This window comes from Sapajus apella, unplaced genomic scaffold (assembly GCF_009761245.1).
Source record: "Sapajus apella isolate SASKATOON/1434 unplaced genomic scaffold, GSC_monkey_1.0 scaffold28, whole genome shotgun sequence".
NCBI classification, from domain to species: domain Eukaryota; kingdom Metazoa; phylum Chordata; class Mammalia; order Primates; family Cebidae; genus Sapajus; species Sapajus apella.
The window spans coordinates 13,520,636-13,537,894 of NW_022436968.1; the positions used below are offsets into that span (position 1 = coordinate 13,520,636).

The following is a 17,259-nucleotide window of genomic DNA, read 5'->3' on the forward strand; positions in this document are numbered from 1 at the left end:
AAAAAACTAACAAGCCCATTCAAAAGTGGGCAAAGGCTATGAACAGACACTTTACAAAAGAAGACATACGTGAGGCCAACAAACATATGAAAAAATGCTCATCATCACTGGTCATCAGAGAAATGCAAATCAAAACTACATTAAGATACCATCTCACGCCAGTTAGAATGGCGATCATTAAAAAATCTGAAGACAACAGATGCTGGAGAGGATGTGGAGAAATAGGAAGACTTTTACACTGTTGGTGGGAGTGTAAATTAGTTCAACCATTGTGGAAGACAGTGTGGTGATTCCTCAAGGACCTAGAAATAGAAATTCCATTTGACCCAGCAATCCCATTACTGGGTATATATCCAAAGGATTACAAATCGTTCTACTATAAGGACACGTGCACACGAATGTTCATTGCAGCACTGTTTACTATAGCAAAGACCTGGAACCAACCCAAATGCCCATCAATGATAGACTGGATAGGGAAAAAATATACACCATGGAATATTATGCAGCCATCAAAAACGATGAGTTTGTGTCCTTTGTAGGGACATGGATGAACCTGGAAACCATCATTCTCAGCAAACTGACAGAAGAGCAGAAGATCAAGCACCGCATGTTCTCGCTCATAGGCGGGTGTTGAACAATGAGAACACATGGACACAGGGAGGGAAGCACTACACACTGGGGTCAGTTGGGGGGAATTAGGGGAGGGACGGTGGGGGGTGGGACGCGGGGGAGAGATAGCAAGGGGAGAAATGCCAGATGTAGGTGATGGGGAGGAAGGCAGCAAATCACACTGCCATGTGTGTTCCTATGCAACAATTTTGCATGTTCTTCACATGTACCCCAAAACCTAAAATGCAATAAAATAAATAAATGGGAAAAAATAAATAAATAAAAATAAAAAAATTAGCCAAGAAAAAAAAATATTAAATATTAATTACCAACCAAAATAAATCAATATCAATTAATAATTTTAAATATTGAAAATTTAAATATTATCTTCGGACTATATGTAAAAGATGTATAAAAATTAAATTTATGTTTAGATTTGGGTTCCACCCCCCAGATATCTCATTATGTATATGCAAATACCTGAAAAGTTGTAATCTGAAACAATTCTGAATTTTAGATCATGGATATTCAACCTTTACCACATTTTCGTAATGGACACTTAGATTTATTCTGTATCTTGGCTATTGTGATTAATACAGTAACAAATATGGGAATGAAGATACCTTTTGACATAATAATTTCATTTCCTTTGGATACATACCCAGTAGTAGGATTGCTGGATCATATGAAAATTCTAATTTTAATTGTTTGCAGAACCTCCATACTGTTTTCCATAATGGCAGTACAAATTTACTTTGCCACCAATAGTGTTCAAGGTTTCTTTTTCTATACATTTCCTCTAACATTTGCTATGTTTTTTTGTTTTGGTCTCTTTGATAACAAGCATTCTAACAATTGTGAGTTGATATTTCATTGTGGTTTTAATTTGCATTTCCCTGATGATTAGTGATATTGGGGATTCTTTCATATGTCTGCTGGCCATTTGTGTGTCTTCTTTGGAGAAATGACTGTCAGGGGCCTTTGCTAATTTTTAAATGAGGTTATTTACTTTCTTCCTATTGAGTTATTTGAGTTCCTTACATATTTTGTATATTAACCCCTTATCAGATGTGGGGTTTGCAAATATTTTCTCTCATTTCATAGGTTGTATCTATTGATTGTTTGCTTTGTTGTGGGGAAGCTTTTTCATTTGATGTAATCTCTGTGTCTGTTTTCACTTTTGTTGATTGTGCTTTTGGAGTCAAATCCAGAAAAGAATTACCTAGATAAGTGACATGAAGCTTTTCTCCTGTTTTCTTCTAGGAGTTTTATGGTTTCACGTCTTACATTTTTGTCTTTAAGCTTTTTGAGCGCGCTCTCTCTCTCTCTTTCTGTATATATATATATATATATATATATATATATATGGTGTGAGATAAACTAATTTTATTTTTCTGCATATGGCTATCTAGTTCTTTCAATACCATTTATTGAAGACAGCATCCCTTCACAATTAAATTTTCTTGACATTTTTGTTGAAAATCAGTTGACCATAAATACTTGGGTTTATTTCCAGGATCTGTATTCAGTCCCAGTTGTCTATGTGTCTGTTTTTACACTAGTACCATGTTTTGATTGCTATTTTGGCGTATATTTTGAGGTCAGGTATTGTAATGCCTCTATACTGGTTTGGCTTCTTGGGTTTTTTTGTATTTCCATGGAAAGTTTAGATGTTTTTTTTCCATTTCTGTTCCAAAAAAAAAAAAAAAAAAAAAAAGCCTTTGGAATTGTGATAGGGATTGCATTGAATTTGCAGATTTCTTTGGGTGGTGTGAAAATTTTAACAATATCTTTCCATTTATTTGTGTCTTCTTCAGTTTCTTTTATCAATATTTTTAGTTTTCAGTGTACAGGCCTTTCAAGTTTTTGGTTAAATTTCTTGTTCCTTATTTTTAAATTTTAAGTTCTGGAATATATGTGCAGGTTTGTTACATAGGTATACATGTGCCATGGTGGTTTGCTGCACCTATCAACCTGTTATCTAGGTTTTAAGCCTCACATGCATTAGGTATTTGTCCTAATGATCCCCCTCCCCTTGTTCCCCTCCCCCCGATAGGCTCTGGTGTGTGATGTTCCCCTCCCTGTGTCCATATGCTCTCATTGTTCAACTGCCACTTAAAAGTGAGAACATGTGATGTTTGGTTTTCTGTTCCTGTGTTTGCTGAGAATGACAGACCTTCATCCATATCTCTGCAAAGGACATGAACTAATTCTTTAATATGGCTGCATAGTATTCTATGGTATATATGTGCCACATTTTCTTTATTCATTCTGCCATTAATGGGCATTTAGTTTGGTTCCAAGTCTTTGCTATTTTAAATTGTGCTGCAGTAAACATATTTGTGCATGTTTCTTTATTGTAAAATGGTTTATTAACTTTTGATATACATCCAGTAATGGGATTGCTGGTCAAATAGTATTTCTGGTTCCAGGTCCTTGAGGAATTGCCATACTGTCTTCCACAATGGTTGAACTTATTTACCTTCCCACCAACAATGTAAAAGTGTTCTTATTTCTCCACAGTTTTGCCAGCATCTGTTGTTTCCTGACTTTTTAATAATTGCCATTCTGACTGATGTGAGATGGTAGCATTGTGATTTTGATTTGCATTTCTCTGATGATCAGTGATATTTAGCTTTTTTTCATGTTTGTTGGCCACATAAATGTCATCTTTTGTGAAATGTCTGTTCGTACCCTTTGCCCACTTTTTGATTAGGTTGTTTTATTTCTTGAAAATACGTTTAAGTTCTTTGTAAATTCTGGATGTTGGACCTTTGTCAGATGGGAAGATTGTAAAAATTTTCTTCCATTCTGTAGGTTGCCTGTTCACTCTGATGATAGTTTCTTTTGCTGTGCAGGGATTGTTTTCTTGATTTCTTTTTCAGATAGTTGTAAGTGTGTAGAAATAGTAATGATTTTTATATGTTGATTTTGTGTCCTGCAGCTTTACTGAGTTTGTTTATTAGCTCTGATGATTCATTCGTGGATCCTTTAGAGTTTCTGAAATAAGATCATGCCTACAAACAGAGGCAATTTAGCTTACGTCTTTATGATTTGGAAGACTTTTATTTCTTTCTCTTGCCTAATTGCTCTGGCTAGAACTTCCAGTACAATTTTAGTACCATGGAAAGTTTATACCCATTTTCACACTGGTGAAAATGGGTATAATGTCTTTTTGAGGAAGAAGACATTGTCTCTCAACTCATGAGAGTCACATTTTATTAAGCACTCAAGTGTTGTCATTCCTGCTCGACAGTAGGCCATATTCTAACAGAGGTCACAGCATAACTTGCCTTTTGGTTAATCAGTTGGAACCAGTTTGCCAATTTGTTAAAATAAACTTTGCATTGGTATTACTAGAAATCTGGTTTAATTATACTTATTTATTAATAATAAATATGTTTATTAATTCTTACATAGGTACCTAATAAAAATTATGATTTTAATGATCTCTTGGTTGATAATGGCTAAGCTGCCTCAGCCTCTCCAATTTAGCAATCCAAATATGTATCAGTTCAAAGTGACAAATTAAAGCAATTATATATGATCACATAGGAATGCTTCTAATTAACAAAATCCAGAGGACTGGCCTTTGCCTTGATAACTGGAGCACACTGCATCCATGCTTTCACAGCTCTCAGCCATTATTGGACTTCCTTGTCATATTCTTTCATTCAAGAAAAACTGTAGCCTCATTCATTCTATTCTTAATAATTTTAAATTCTCTTTAGCCTCCTGGGAATGAGAGGGGCTAGCTGGTATTTTTCCCTGTATCTCAGATTTCAGTCACACATAAAAATTAAAGGGGCCTGACTTGGGGAGCTCTTTGCCTCTGTAGACTGGTGGGGAAAATACTGGTGTGTCTTAAATTATTCTAATGATCATGAAAATCAGAATCTTCATACGTGGGAAACACCATGGAATTAAACCTTTTCTTCAATGTAGGAGACATTTGTCAGATAATAGAGGAAATTCTTATTAGGCTAAGAGCTTACTTCTAATATTCATTAAATATATTTAGAGTATATCTTTCGCAGTTTATAGTTATTTTATAATTTTTCTCAGTTATGGTTTGGGTTATTTTCTTTTTTATTTATATTTGCATTTGTCTCTGTTCTCGAGAGGCACCCTTTTGCTGTTGATCCTCATTTTGATATAGAAGCTAAAAACCCATTCATTAGGGTTGGATGGAGTGGGCTTTGATACAGCTAGCATTTGGAAGGTAGAATATAGACATCCATAATTTAAAAAAGCTGTAAGCAGATACTATAAACTATTTTTGAATTTCTAAGTTAACAATCAACAAATAATTGTGCAGACATTTGATATGCATCTATACTGTGAATGAGAACTTCAACTAATATTTTCATTAACTTTTCTGATTATAAATTTTCATTTTTCATCTCAACATTGCAGAATGACATCTATATAAAATAAGAGCAAATGTTAATTTAAACACATTCTACCCTGATAGTGCATGTTTTAAAATTGCTTTGGCAGGATCTACCAATGTATTGGCACATTCTCTTCATGGAGTTCCTCATGTGGTAACTGCAGCATTGCACATTATAATGGGTAAGAATTCTTCCAAAGGAGTTCATATTTTAAAAGCAAATTTTGATTTATGTAAGGAAGGCTATCTTATTTCCATCAGACTTTAAAGAAAGGCAGGTTCTTTGTCTCTGAAAGTAGAGAAATGTTTGACTAAAAAACCAAAAGGCAATGCTTTACTATTTGGACAGCCTATCTTTTCAAAATACTTGCCTTGTAAAGAGTAGTAAATGAAGTTTTACTGCAATCTCTATAGAAAAAAATATTGTAGTGATGCTCAAAATAATGATTTTATAACTAGATTAAGAAAATTAATGCATACTCCTTAAGTATATCCAACACTGATGTCGGATTTACCAAGACTCTAAGACTAGGATTATGGTATAAATGAAAAAACATACAGGAAAATAATTTCAGCCAGTATATGTCTGTAGATATTTTATTATCCTAATTGGTAGAAAATGTATAAGCTCAGGTATATGTAAGGCCAAACTACTGTTAAATCTAAGTTTACTTTGCCCATCTACTTCAACTTCATTTATTTGACCATGTTTTATAGGAAATAGCAATAAGCTGAAAAATTTACTACTCTGACTTGTTTTACTAATACCTGAACAAGTTAAAAATGGCAATTTATGTAGTTATAGGTAAAGGGAGCTGAAGAGAAAGTGAGGATGTCCATGGTCTACAGTACCTTGAGATATTCCCTATAAGTCAATAAATATGCTCTCTTATGTTTGCTGTTTTGATACAAGTCCTACTGTACTCACTAATATTTAATATAATATTCAAGGGCATGTACAGCTGGTCGATGTCTGCACCTTCAGCTCCACTGGAAAGCTTCTTCGCTTTGGGTTCTCAGCCATGTTTGGCTTTGGCGGAAGAGCTTTGGCTCTGGCAGAAAAATATCGATGGATGTCCCCTAACCAAAGGAGAGATTTTGCTGTCATTAAGGCACTGGCAAAACTTAAGTAAGTCTTTTTCTTAAACCAAAAATTTTGTATCCCAGAGTCAATGACTGTTAATAGTAAATTTCATTATATTTTAGGCCAGAAGACTGTGAAATATCATTTTTACCATTTAACACCTCTGATGATGTGCAAGAAAGGTAAGTAAAAACTCAGTGTAATACAGATAACCTATATCTTTCTTTAAAACATAAAACATTCTGACATAAACAATTGATCAGACTTAGGATCTTTGATTATTTTTCTAACACGGTACTAAGGAATATAGAATTATAGACTCCTACGGATCCTAGTAAGCAAACAACCACTCATCAGCCTTTTTCTCTTTTCCCTCCCTCCCTCTTTTTCTTTCCTTTCTTCCTTCCTTTTCTTTTCCTTTTTTTTTTCTTTACTCTCCTTTTCCCTTTTCTGTTTTCCTTTCCCCTTCCTTTCACTGTTTATTGAGTGACTACTATATGCCAGGAACTCTGGATACAACAATGCACCAAAAAATGAACAAAACACACAGTTTTGTCCCTCATGAGAGTTTTGGTCTAGTGTGTAATACAAATATTAAAGCTATATTTAAAAAAGGGTTATAATCTTTAAAGAAATAGAAAATTATTGTTCTTCATAATACTAGTTTACCTTTAAAATAATCAACGCATTATAATGTTGGCAGCAACAAAATTGTACACATAGTTTTACTATCTAATTAAGAAAGTAATATATGTAATGATGGGTTCTCTGATTTTCTCATATTTAATAGATTTGTGTGTGTGTGTTACCTGTTTTGTGTTTGTTTTGTTTTGTTACTTTTAGGAGGGAACAGGGATCTCCCAAATCTGGTGAGTCCAAAAGCATCTCCTTGAGAACTATGCCAGGTTCTGTTGACATTTTGCTCTGGTGAGGGAAAATAACCAGTCACTTCCATTACCTTTAGACTGTAATGATCAGTGGCAAATGATCCAGGGTCAGTTCTTGAATGTCAGCATTATGGCAATTCCTTGCCTGTGTTCAGTGGCACCTAGAGGCTTCGCACCGAATACCAGGTGAGTAAGCATTTTTATTGAATCATTGATACTTTTCTTATAAATCAATTTTTTTCCAGTATACCCGACTAACTGTTGGTTAGCTAGAAACTTAACAGGTGGTTTCTCTTTGTATATTAGAGATTCTGAGGGATTTGTCACAGTAGGTTGAGAAGAACTGTTGAACTGGAATAATTAGCAGATGAGCATTACTATTTAAGGTCACTGAGGATAAAATAATATTTTCTAGGTTTTATTGACAGAATTTTATCATATGCCTACTTTGCTTGATTTATTCATTTAGTTGTTGAGGACATTATATTAAATACTGATATTTTTGTGACTGCCTTTGCTTTCCAACTTTAATGCAAACATAAATATCCTTAGCATGAAAAGCCCACATATGTATATTTGATACTGCATTAGTCTGTTTTCATGCTGCTTATACAGACATACCCAAGACTGGGTAATTTACAAAAGAAAGAGGTTTAATGGACTTACAGTTCCACGATGCTGGGGAGGCCCCACAATCATGGTAGAAGGTGAAACTCGCATCTCACATGGAGGCAGATAAGAAAAGAGAGCTTGTGTAGGGAAACTCCTGTTTTTAAAACCACTGGATCTCATGAGACTTACTCATTATCACGAGAACAGCACAGAAAAGACCCACCCCCATGATTCAATTATCTCCCATGGTGTCTCTCCCACAACACATGAGAATTATAGGAGCAATAAGATGAGATTTGGATGGGGACACGAAGCCAAACCATATCAGATACTTTTAGTTAAAGAAAACCTTTCAGTTCTATTTAATGTGAATAGTAGTGCACATCAATCTCCTGCCCACATTTTCAATTGAATGAAATATAAGACATATGTATAATTTTATCCATAGGATGTAGGCATTCCTTGTCTTACACATTCTTCTTAAACAGCTGTCCATTATGGGGCTGAAAATATTTCTTTCCTAAATCCAATCCTGTAGAGCATAGGAGAAAGGATTATGAATGTTGTGAAATATAGTCAATAAACAGGGAAATACTCAAGTCAGGGAAGAAAAAAGAGAAATTACAAACTTGGATATTGAAAACCCAGATGGCAAGGTCCTCATTAATTACATCTAGTGCTAAAGCTTGTCAGGAGTATTTTGTATCTTGTGTGACTTAGAAATTGAGCCTGGTAGTTTCCCCACACACCCTCAGAAATCCCAGATAGCTGTGCGCTGTCCTAAAGTAGTTTCCCTGACTAAGCTTGAAGACTTTGCTAGCTGACCAAGCAATGGATATCTAACCCCATTTGCTCAAGGACCTTCTTGAGAGCATAGTACTGCTTTTCTGGGAGCAATTGATTCATAGCTCCTTCAAAGCCACTCATAAATGTTCAGCTTGACTGGAATTCCACTGTTGACTCTCCAGGCTTAATTGGTATTGTTGAATTTTTCAGAGAAGGATGACTAATTAGAGATTTTCTTATGTGGTTTATAATCACAACATGCCATCTTCACAAAGGCCTATAGATCAAGCCTCAGTTGACCAGAGATTTTTCAGAAATGGAACTTCTGATGAATCAGGATGATTGAACAGGAGACTTCATTTTCTGCTTTTTCCTGCACCATGATAAATAATAATTTATGTTAAAATATCTCAATGCAAGTTGCTGATAGGAACTAATATTTTTATATTCTATGTATTCTAAGATTCAATGTGTTCATATATGTGAAACATTTAACGCAGTGCCAGCCATGTAAGTTGTGTTTCTATTTTAAGTAAATATTGCAAAGCAGGCATAGGATAATGCTTTTAATGTTTATAAAATTATGCAATTAAAAAAAATAAAGGATGCACAGTAACGCTACCATGAATATTTTGGTGCTATTTATTTTTAATTGGGAAGAAGAGGCACGATGGAAAGACTATTGAGCAGAGTATTGGTGCTGATGACCATTTTGTTTTTCTCTGTGTGCCTTTGAACAAATCACTTAAACTTGGAGTTGTCTTTTCCTTCTATGTGAAATGAGTGAATGATGAGATAATCTCTAAAGTCCCTTATAGCTCTAACCTGAGCTTCCATAAGGTACCAAGAGCTCTTTCTTATGTTGTTGTTATTCTTAGATTAACTTCATGTTTGCACTGAAATCAAGCTAGAAGTCATTTGTATGTATTTCTGCAAACTGCCTTCTATAGCTCAATGCATTTGTGAGTGGCTGTTTTGGCACTAAATCACACCTCTGAATTTTCAGTCTCTTATACTGGATGGAACAGTTATGCAAGATTAAAATGTTCAGTCATTTAACTGAACATGTGTGGCAGCATTTGTTCACTCCATGTCATCCATCCAAAGGCCACTTTGATTTATTTCATTTCCTATGTCATTTGGACCTTCTGTCTATAAATAAATATTTAAATCACACTTTAGATTTTAGAAAATGTTGAGCTATTTGTTACGCCACTTGTGCATATTAACTATTCTATAATACATCTTTTAATAACATAGTTTCATATTTAGAATTTCTAATTACATTGAATTTTAAATTATGTCTTGATATGTGAGTAGGATGCATGATGGTTTGTTTTGTAAAATGCTCTAATGTGGGAGTGTATTGAGAAGGAAGCCAGTGATTTAATAAAACTCATTTGAAAGGCTGCATCATTTAAAAAATAATAGCAAGATACGGTTTATGAATTTCAGGTAAATGAAACATGGTGATGATTTATCTATCCTGTCCAGTACTTTTATATAAGAAACAGTATGTCATAATTTTTGGTATACTATCTTATTAAACTTCTTATTGTCTAATACAAACATTTAATTTCAGGTTAAATAATGGAAGTATGGCTCTTATAATTGCCCGAAACACTTCTCGGTCAGAATTTATAAAACACCTGAAAAGATATGCCAGTGTAAAAAATCAGGTATAGTAAATTCTTTTTGTTACTTATTCGCAAAGCTATTAATCATGGGGGGGGGGGGAGAGAGAGAGATGCTGCAAGAGTTGACATCGAGTCCTGCCTCATAAGAAGACCTTATTTTCTGCTGAATATATTAATCTTTTTTTCTGATCTGTTTCATCCAAATTTTGAAAAGCATATACCGGTACTAATATGGATTGCCCCTTTTCGAACGATGCGTTAGTGGTTATGTTAGTGGTGATGTATATGTAACCACAAAGATAAAATTGAAAATGTAGTGTTATGTTGCAATGTGAAATAAATTACGGATAAAATTACATACTCAGGCCATTCTTCAGAATGAAAAGTGAAATTTGAGAGTTTAGCCTTCTTGATATTATGGTGGCAGACTCTCTAAAGTTACAATCTTTAGATTTTCCTGACATCTGTTTGCATATCTGCCTATGCTCATTGATTGAAATAGATTTTATGTATTTAAAAATGTAACCCTTTTATACTGATATTTATTTACGAGAATGTGTGAAGATATATATTTCTAATTAAATGATTTGCTTTTAAGAGAAACAAACAGTAACTATTACAAGCCATATAATTTTGGCAGACATTTTGACCTAATTATTAGGAAAATGATCCTAGAAATATGTGAATTTCTGAAATTGTGAGTCTTTGAAGTACATGGGTATGGTTGTAAAACCCTATAGTTTCACACATTCTTAGAGGTTTTAAATGGTGCTTGGATGTAGTTGGGAGAGAACAGATGGGAGGAGGAGGAGAGTAAACTCAGCCAGTGACTGGCAGCTGAACCTTGCTTATGTACCTTAGCCATTGCGAGGGTCTCCATTTTTGCCTCATTATAATTTCAGACTTTCTTAGGCCATTCTTAAGAAGTTTGATCTGTCTATAACATTATTTGATCCTCATGTATTGAACAACTAACTAGGCTGTTTAGGAACTTAAATCATAAAAAAAAATTAGATACAGTCTCACTTTCCTTATATGTCAAAGTAGATCAGCAGATATAATGTAGGTTGTGAGCCTATATAACGACTTTATGTGTGTTTGGGGGGAATATGCAGATTTATTATTTTTCAAAGGAATATATACCTTTTTGTATTTTACTAAATTTCTAAACATTAAAGCCAATTTTTTAAACACCCAAAGCAGTATATATTCCTTGCTGTTTTTAAGGCAGAAAACAGAAACAAGAAAATAATTTAAAGCACTCAAAATTCCGTGTTCCTTGAGATAAGTATCCTTACCTTCGTAGAATTTTTTTCTGAATCCTTTTCTATTAAATGAGAAGTTCAGTGAGTATTAACCTCTTCATATACCCCTATTTGAGAACTTAAGTGAGTATTAACCCATTAATGTATCCCTGAGAAATTATGTTAGGGAGGTGTGTGTTGCACAAATTGTTTATGGAAGGTCTCTTTTGAAATTGCCCATGGGGCAAGTTTCTTTTGTAAACATTTTTTTTTTCTTTTTAAAGTTAATATACCTTTCTTCTGATTTTAAAAACAATGATTACCTTAAACATAAGGACAGATATACAGAAAATAACAAAAATCTGTATCAATAAGAAGATGTTTTCTAGGCCAGGCACCGTGGCTCATGCCTGTAATCCCAGCACTTTGGGACACCGAGGTGGGCAGATCATGAGGTCAAGAGATCGAGAACAACCTGGTCAACATGGTGAAACCCAGTCTCTACTAAAAAATACAAAAATTAGCTGGACGTGCTGGCACGTGCGTGTAGTCCTAGCTACTTGGGAGGCAGAGTCAGGAGAATCACCTGAACCCGGGTTGTGGAGGCGGCAGTGAGCAGAAATGGTGCCATTGTACTCCAGCCTGGTGACAGAGTGAGACTCTGTCTCACAAAATAAAAAGAAAAAAAAAATGTCTTCTAAAAGAGATAATGTTATACAGGATATATCATATTTTCTCATATAGTCTACCAGGCATATCTTGCTTTTGATACAAGAAACTGTTGCCTGTGTGAGATTCACTAGCCTTAACTCTGATTTATTTATCAACTTTCAAAAAGTAAAATCCATATTGCTTTTATTTTTTGCAAATAAAAATTCTAAAATATTTTGTATAGTGTATATAGTAAGAATAATCAGATTGATTTCCAGGGAGACTGTTTTCAAGCAATGTTAATTTGATTCATTAGTTATCCACACAGGTGTGTGTATTTAGGCTCTTTCCTTCATGGTGACATTAAAAATGTGAATTTATATTTGTAAGATTATGACAGTCATATCTATGTAAAATCATATCTACTGCATAATTTGTAGCAGTGCTGCTATTCTGAAAGGGAAATGTGGCAATTCAGTTTAGGGAGGGTAACATCTGTTTCTCTGAACCATGTTTACCAGGTTGAATAAGTGAATGTTACTGTATAACACTGTAAAACAGGTTGAAACCACCATGTCCGGGGTGGCTCTTGCTGCCTTCTTCATCTCTGTGTGAAATTAGATAGAGGGTGAACACTATCCTTCAGAGTCCTCGCTCCATCCTATTGCTTTGCCCACCCTCACTGTCCACACTTTTCTCTTTCATTGTGACCGTTTTTGGTAGGGAGTTTAAAACCTTAAATGTGAGTGCTTCCCAGGAATTTGTTTGCAGCCCCCTTGTCTTCTCAGGATACCCTCTCCTGAATGGTCTCATTGCCCCTCACTTTTGAACTATCTAAGCATCATGTACAGCTAGTGCTCGACTTACGACCATGATGGGGACCGGCAAACTGGTCGTAACACGATTTGGTCGTAAGTTGAGTACGCTATATGTACAGTTGAAATGGTGCACGCGGAGATGGTAGTGCTGCCGGAAGTTGGTCCGCACTGTTGTACGCCTAACTGGGCAACGTTTGCTCTGCCAGACGCAGAGCAGTCGTGGCTAGTGATTGTGGTTGTAAAGTCGAATGGTCATAAGTTGCATAGGTTGTAAGTCGATCAATACCTGTACTCTCAAGGGTTCTGTCATCTCGTCTTATCTGCAGGACCTCTTTGGCTTCCTGTATGCCACAGAGGTTCTAAAACTCACTGGCACCTTGAGGCCAACGTGTCCACAGCTGACATTTTCCCCTACCATTGCCCCTTCTGTGTTGCTCTGTATGGGTTAGTGGCACCAGCTTCTACCCATCCAGGTCACCCTGGACTCCTCCCTCTTCTTCATTCCTCACTACCAGTCCCCTAACTTGTTCTATTGGTCTCTTCATAAATGTTTCTAAAATTTCTCTCTCACCTTGATTCAAACTTTAATCCTTTCTTGCAGTAGATGCCTTTTGGCCTTCAGGTTCACTGGTCTTGTCTTCTATACCTCCTTTTAGAGAAACTTTTCTAAGACATAAATTGGATTTCTCTTCTGCTTAATTCTTCACTGCCTTTCTCTTATTGACAGAACAATATGGAATTTTCTCAGTCTGGAACAAGGGGCCTTTGTATTAAGGTCCCTGTCTGTGTTGCAACCCCACCTCTTATTACCACTCTCCACCACATTCCCAGTGTTTTGGCATTGTATTCATTGGCTAGGGTTGCCATAACAAATACGACAGAAAAGATGGCTTAAACAACAGAAATGTATTTCTTTCATGGCTCTGGAGGCCAGAGCTGCAAGATGATGGCCGCAGGTTTGGTTTCTCCCGAGTCTTCTCTCTCTGGCTGGCACATGGCTGCTTTCTCACTGCACCCACAAGTGAGTGGTCTTTCCTCTGTGCATCCCCGATGCCTTTTTCTATGTCCAAATTTCCTCTTGTTATAAGGACACCTATCATTAGGTGAGGGCCTAAAGACATCATTTTAGCTTAATCACCTCTTTAAACATCTTATCTCCAAATACAGTTACATTCGGAGGCATAGAGGGTAAGGATTTCAACACAGGAACTTGAGGGCCAAGGGGCATGATTCACCCATAGGAGTCACACTGAATTCTGTGTAGTTGCTTGACTATGGCATACCTCGCATTTTGTAAATGCTTTGTCTCTTCAGACTTTCTTCTCTAGGCTAAATCTTCCATGTTCTTTAACACTCAATTCAAATGGAAAGTTTTCCCAACATCCGGAGCCTGTTTGCTTGTTTCCTGCATTGAACACGCTTGCACCATCACGGCACTTCCCTGTTTCACAATTGGAACTGTTTACTTCTCCTCCCCATGCCCCAAACATACCCTCACACTTGATGCTAAACTGTTGGCTCCCTAAAGTCCCACTTAACAATGTCTGTAGCTTCACAGTTAAAGCATTTGAAGGATGGCTAGACCTTCGTTTTGTGAGGTGTGCACATGACAACTGCTGATTTAAGATAACAGACTTACTGGTGATGGCTGTCAGTTCTTGGCATTGCTTGGCTTGCAGCTGCGTCACTCCAGTCTCTGCCATCTTGGCACTCTTCTCTCATAAGGACATCAGTCATAGCGGATTAGGGCCCACCCTAATGACTTCATCTTCATATATCTGCAAAGACCTTACTTCTAAACAGGTGACATTCACACTTACCAGGGGTTAGGACTTGAACATAGTTTGGGGGGAATATAATTTAGCCCATAACAGCCAGTTGTTAACATATTTAAAACACAATCTCTAACATGAATGATTATGCAGATGATTCTACATGGATGAGGCATGTAGCCACGGCTTTACACTGGAGGTGGGAGGCCTAATGCAGTAACTGTCAAACAGTTTTGCTTGGGGCCCTCTAATTCAGTACCTCAGTCACAACAGCTGACGCTGTGTTTACTATACAGTATAAACTGGAAAGTCTGTTGGACCTTGATATCTACATATGTAAAATATGGGTATTGGGAAAAATATTAGGTTTCTGTCAACTTTTAAAACTATGTGTTTCATTGAGGTTTATAAGTGGAAAAGGGGGAAAAGGTATGCAGATGATATTTAATTAGGAATATATCTCCTGTCGTTTATCTGAAAACTGAAATGAGTATTTCCACTAAAGTGATTTGGTTATATTTTGTTTCAGAAAATCACAGTGCTTTTTCAGTATAGTTTCCTTAGGCAAACAAGAAAAAAATGCAAGTTGAAGTTTACCTTGCACCATTCTATAGCGATCAGTAAGTAAACATTGATCTTGCAACTTGTGTTCATTGTTAAGTAGGAATGGGGCAAGTAAACAGCTGTTAAAATCCATATTTGATTGGCTTTCTCTTTTATTTTTTTTAATTGCATTTTAGGTTTTGCGGTACATGTGAAGAACATGCAAGATTGTTACATAGGTACACACATGGCAGTGTGATTTGCTGCCTTCTTCCCCATCACCTATAACTGGCATTTCTCCCCATGCTATCTCTCCCCAACTCCCAATCCCCCACTGTCCCTCCCCTATTTCCCCCTCCCCTATTTCCCCCTGACAGACCCCAGTGTGTAATGCTCCCCTCCCTGTGTCCATGTGTTCTCATTGTTCAACACCCGCCTATGAGTGAAAACATGCGGTGTTTGATTTTCTGTTCTTGTGTCACTTTGATGAGAATGATGATTTCCAGGTTCATCCATGTCCCTACAAAGGACATGAACTCATTGTTTTTGATGGCTGCATAGTATTCCATGGTATATATGTGCCACATTTTCCCTGTCCAGTCTATCATTGATGGGCATTTGGGTTGGTTCCAGGTCTTTGCTATTGTAAACAGTGCTGCAGCGAACATTCGTGTGCATGTGTCGTTATAGTAGAATGATTTATAATCCTTTGGATATATACCCAGTAATAGGATTGCTGGGTCAAATGGAATTTCTATTTCTAGGTCCTTGAGGCATTGCCACACTGTCTTCCACATTGGTTGAACTAATTATTTACACTCCCACCAACAGTGCAAAAGTGTTCCTATTTCTCCACATCCTCTCCAGCATCTGTTGTCTCCAGATTTTTTAATGATCGCCATTCTAACTGGCATGAGATGGTATCTCAATGTAGTTTTGATTTGCATTTCTCTGATGACCAGTGATGATGAGCATTATTTCATATGTTTGTTGGTCTCATCAATGTCTTCTTTTGTAATGTGTCTGTTTGTATCCTTTGCCCACTTTTGAATGAGCTTGCTTTTCCTCTTGTAAATCTGTTTCAGTTCTTTGTAGATTCTGGATATCAGCCCTTTGTCAGATGTGTAAACTGCAAAAATTTTTTCACATTCTGTTGCTTGCCGATTCACTCTAATGACTGTTTCTTTTGCTGTGCAGAAGCTGTGGAGTTTGATTAGGTCCTACTTGCCTATTTTGGCTTTTGTTGCCAATGCTTTTGGTGTTTTGGTCATGAAGTCCTTGCCTATGCCTATGTCCTGAATGGTTTTGCCTAGATTTTCTTCTACGGTTTTTATGGTGTTAGGTCTTATGTTTAAGTCTTTAATCCATCTGGAGTTAATTTTAGTGTAAGGTGTCAGGAAGGGGTCCAGTTTCTGCTTCGTGCACATGGCTGCCAGTTTTCCCAACACCATTTATTAAACAGGGAATCCTTTCCCCATTGCTTGTTTTTGTCAAAGATCAGATGGTTGTAGATGTGTAGTGTTGCCTCTGAGGCCTCTATTCTGTTCCACTCTCTTTTAAAAGAAGATGTACTTCCAATTTTATCTTCAGAAGTTTACACCTACGTTCTTCCAAATTAAATTCCAAGTGTGAAACTTGCATTAGTTTGCTTTATGTTGGCTAAACTAATTGACAAATTGAAAACTCTACAGATTATGCCTTCTGTATCTACAGGCCATTATTAAAGATGATCTTTAATTGAAAAACCTACAATATCATTATTATATGCAACTTCTTATAGATCTCCACTTTTTTTGGAAGACAAATCTTGTTTTCTGACAAATACTTGTCATAAAAGATTTCTAGATGCTTGATCTAAAAGAAGCCAAAAGACTTCGGATAAGAGATTCGTTCTTTCAAAGAAAGTAGAGATCCCTGTTCATAGTCTCAAAGCTATAAAAATGTCAGCATGCATGTTCATATTTATTTGTGAGAGAGGGTGCAGTGAGCTTCGATTTGTGTTAGTAGCTAGAGATAAAGCAAGTATCATGATTATTTGTATTTATTTTTAGTTTAATTTTCCATTTGTTGAGACTTACACTGTTGAGGAAGTAAAAGTTCATCCAAGAAACAATACCAGTGGATATAATCCAGAGGAGGAGGATGAAACTGCTTCAGAAAATGGGTTCCCTTGGAATGTAGATGGCGATTTAATGGAAGTTTCATCAGAGGTCCATATTAGGT

At 36.2% G+C, this 17,259-nt stretch overlaps 2 protein-coding genes across 9 annotated transcripts in view; one reads left to right on the forward strand and one right to left on the reverse strand.

Annotated features, from left to right (window-relative positions):
* The window catches only part of CERKL (ceramide kinase like), a 133,126-nt gene that overhangs the window by 114,448 nt on the left and 1,419 nt on the right, over positions 1–17,259 (forward strand). For 7 of the 8 annotated variants that reach the window (XM_032292772.1, XM_032292775.1, XM_032292767.1 and 4 more), the window contains 7 exons: positions 5,110–5,184; positions 5,954–6,131; positions 6,209–6,268; positions 6,930–6,955; positions 7,051–7,159; positions 9,954–10,050; positions 17,088–17,257. In XM_032292772.1, the coding sequence (XP_032148663.1) occupies positions 5,110–5,184; positions 5,954–6,131; positions 6,209–6,268; positions 6,930–6,955; positions 7,051–7,159; positions 9,954–10,050; positions 17,088–17,257 (715 nt within the window). The remainder of the gene's footprint in view (positions 1–5,109; positions 5,185–5,953; positions 6,132–6,208; positions 6,269–6,929; positions 6,956–7,050; positions 7,160–9,953; positions 10,051–17,087; positions 17,258–17,259) is intronic. The other variant, XM_032292769.1, reaches the window with a different exon arrangement.
* Positions 7,926–17,259, reverse strand: part of ITGA4 (integrin subunit alpha 4) — a 93,471-nt gene continuing 84,137 nt past the window's right edge. Inside the window, exon 29 of the mRNA XM_032292764.1 lies at positions 7,926–8,744. The gene's annotated coding sequence lies outside the window, so the exon portion shown is untranslated. The remainder of the gene's footprint in view (positions 8,745–17,259) is intronic.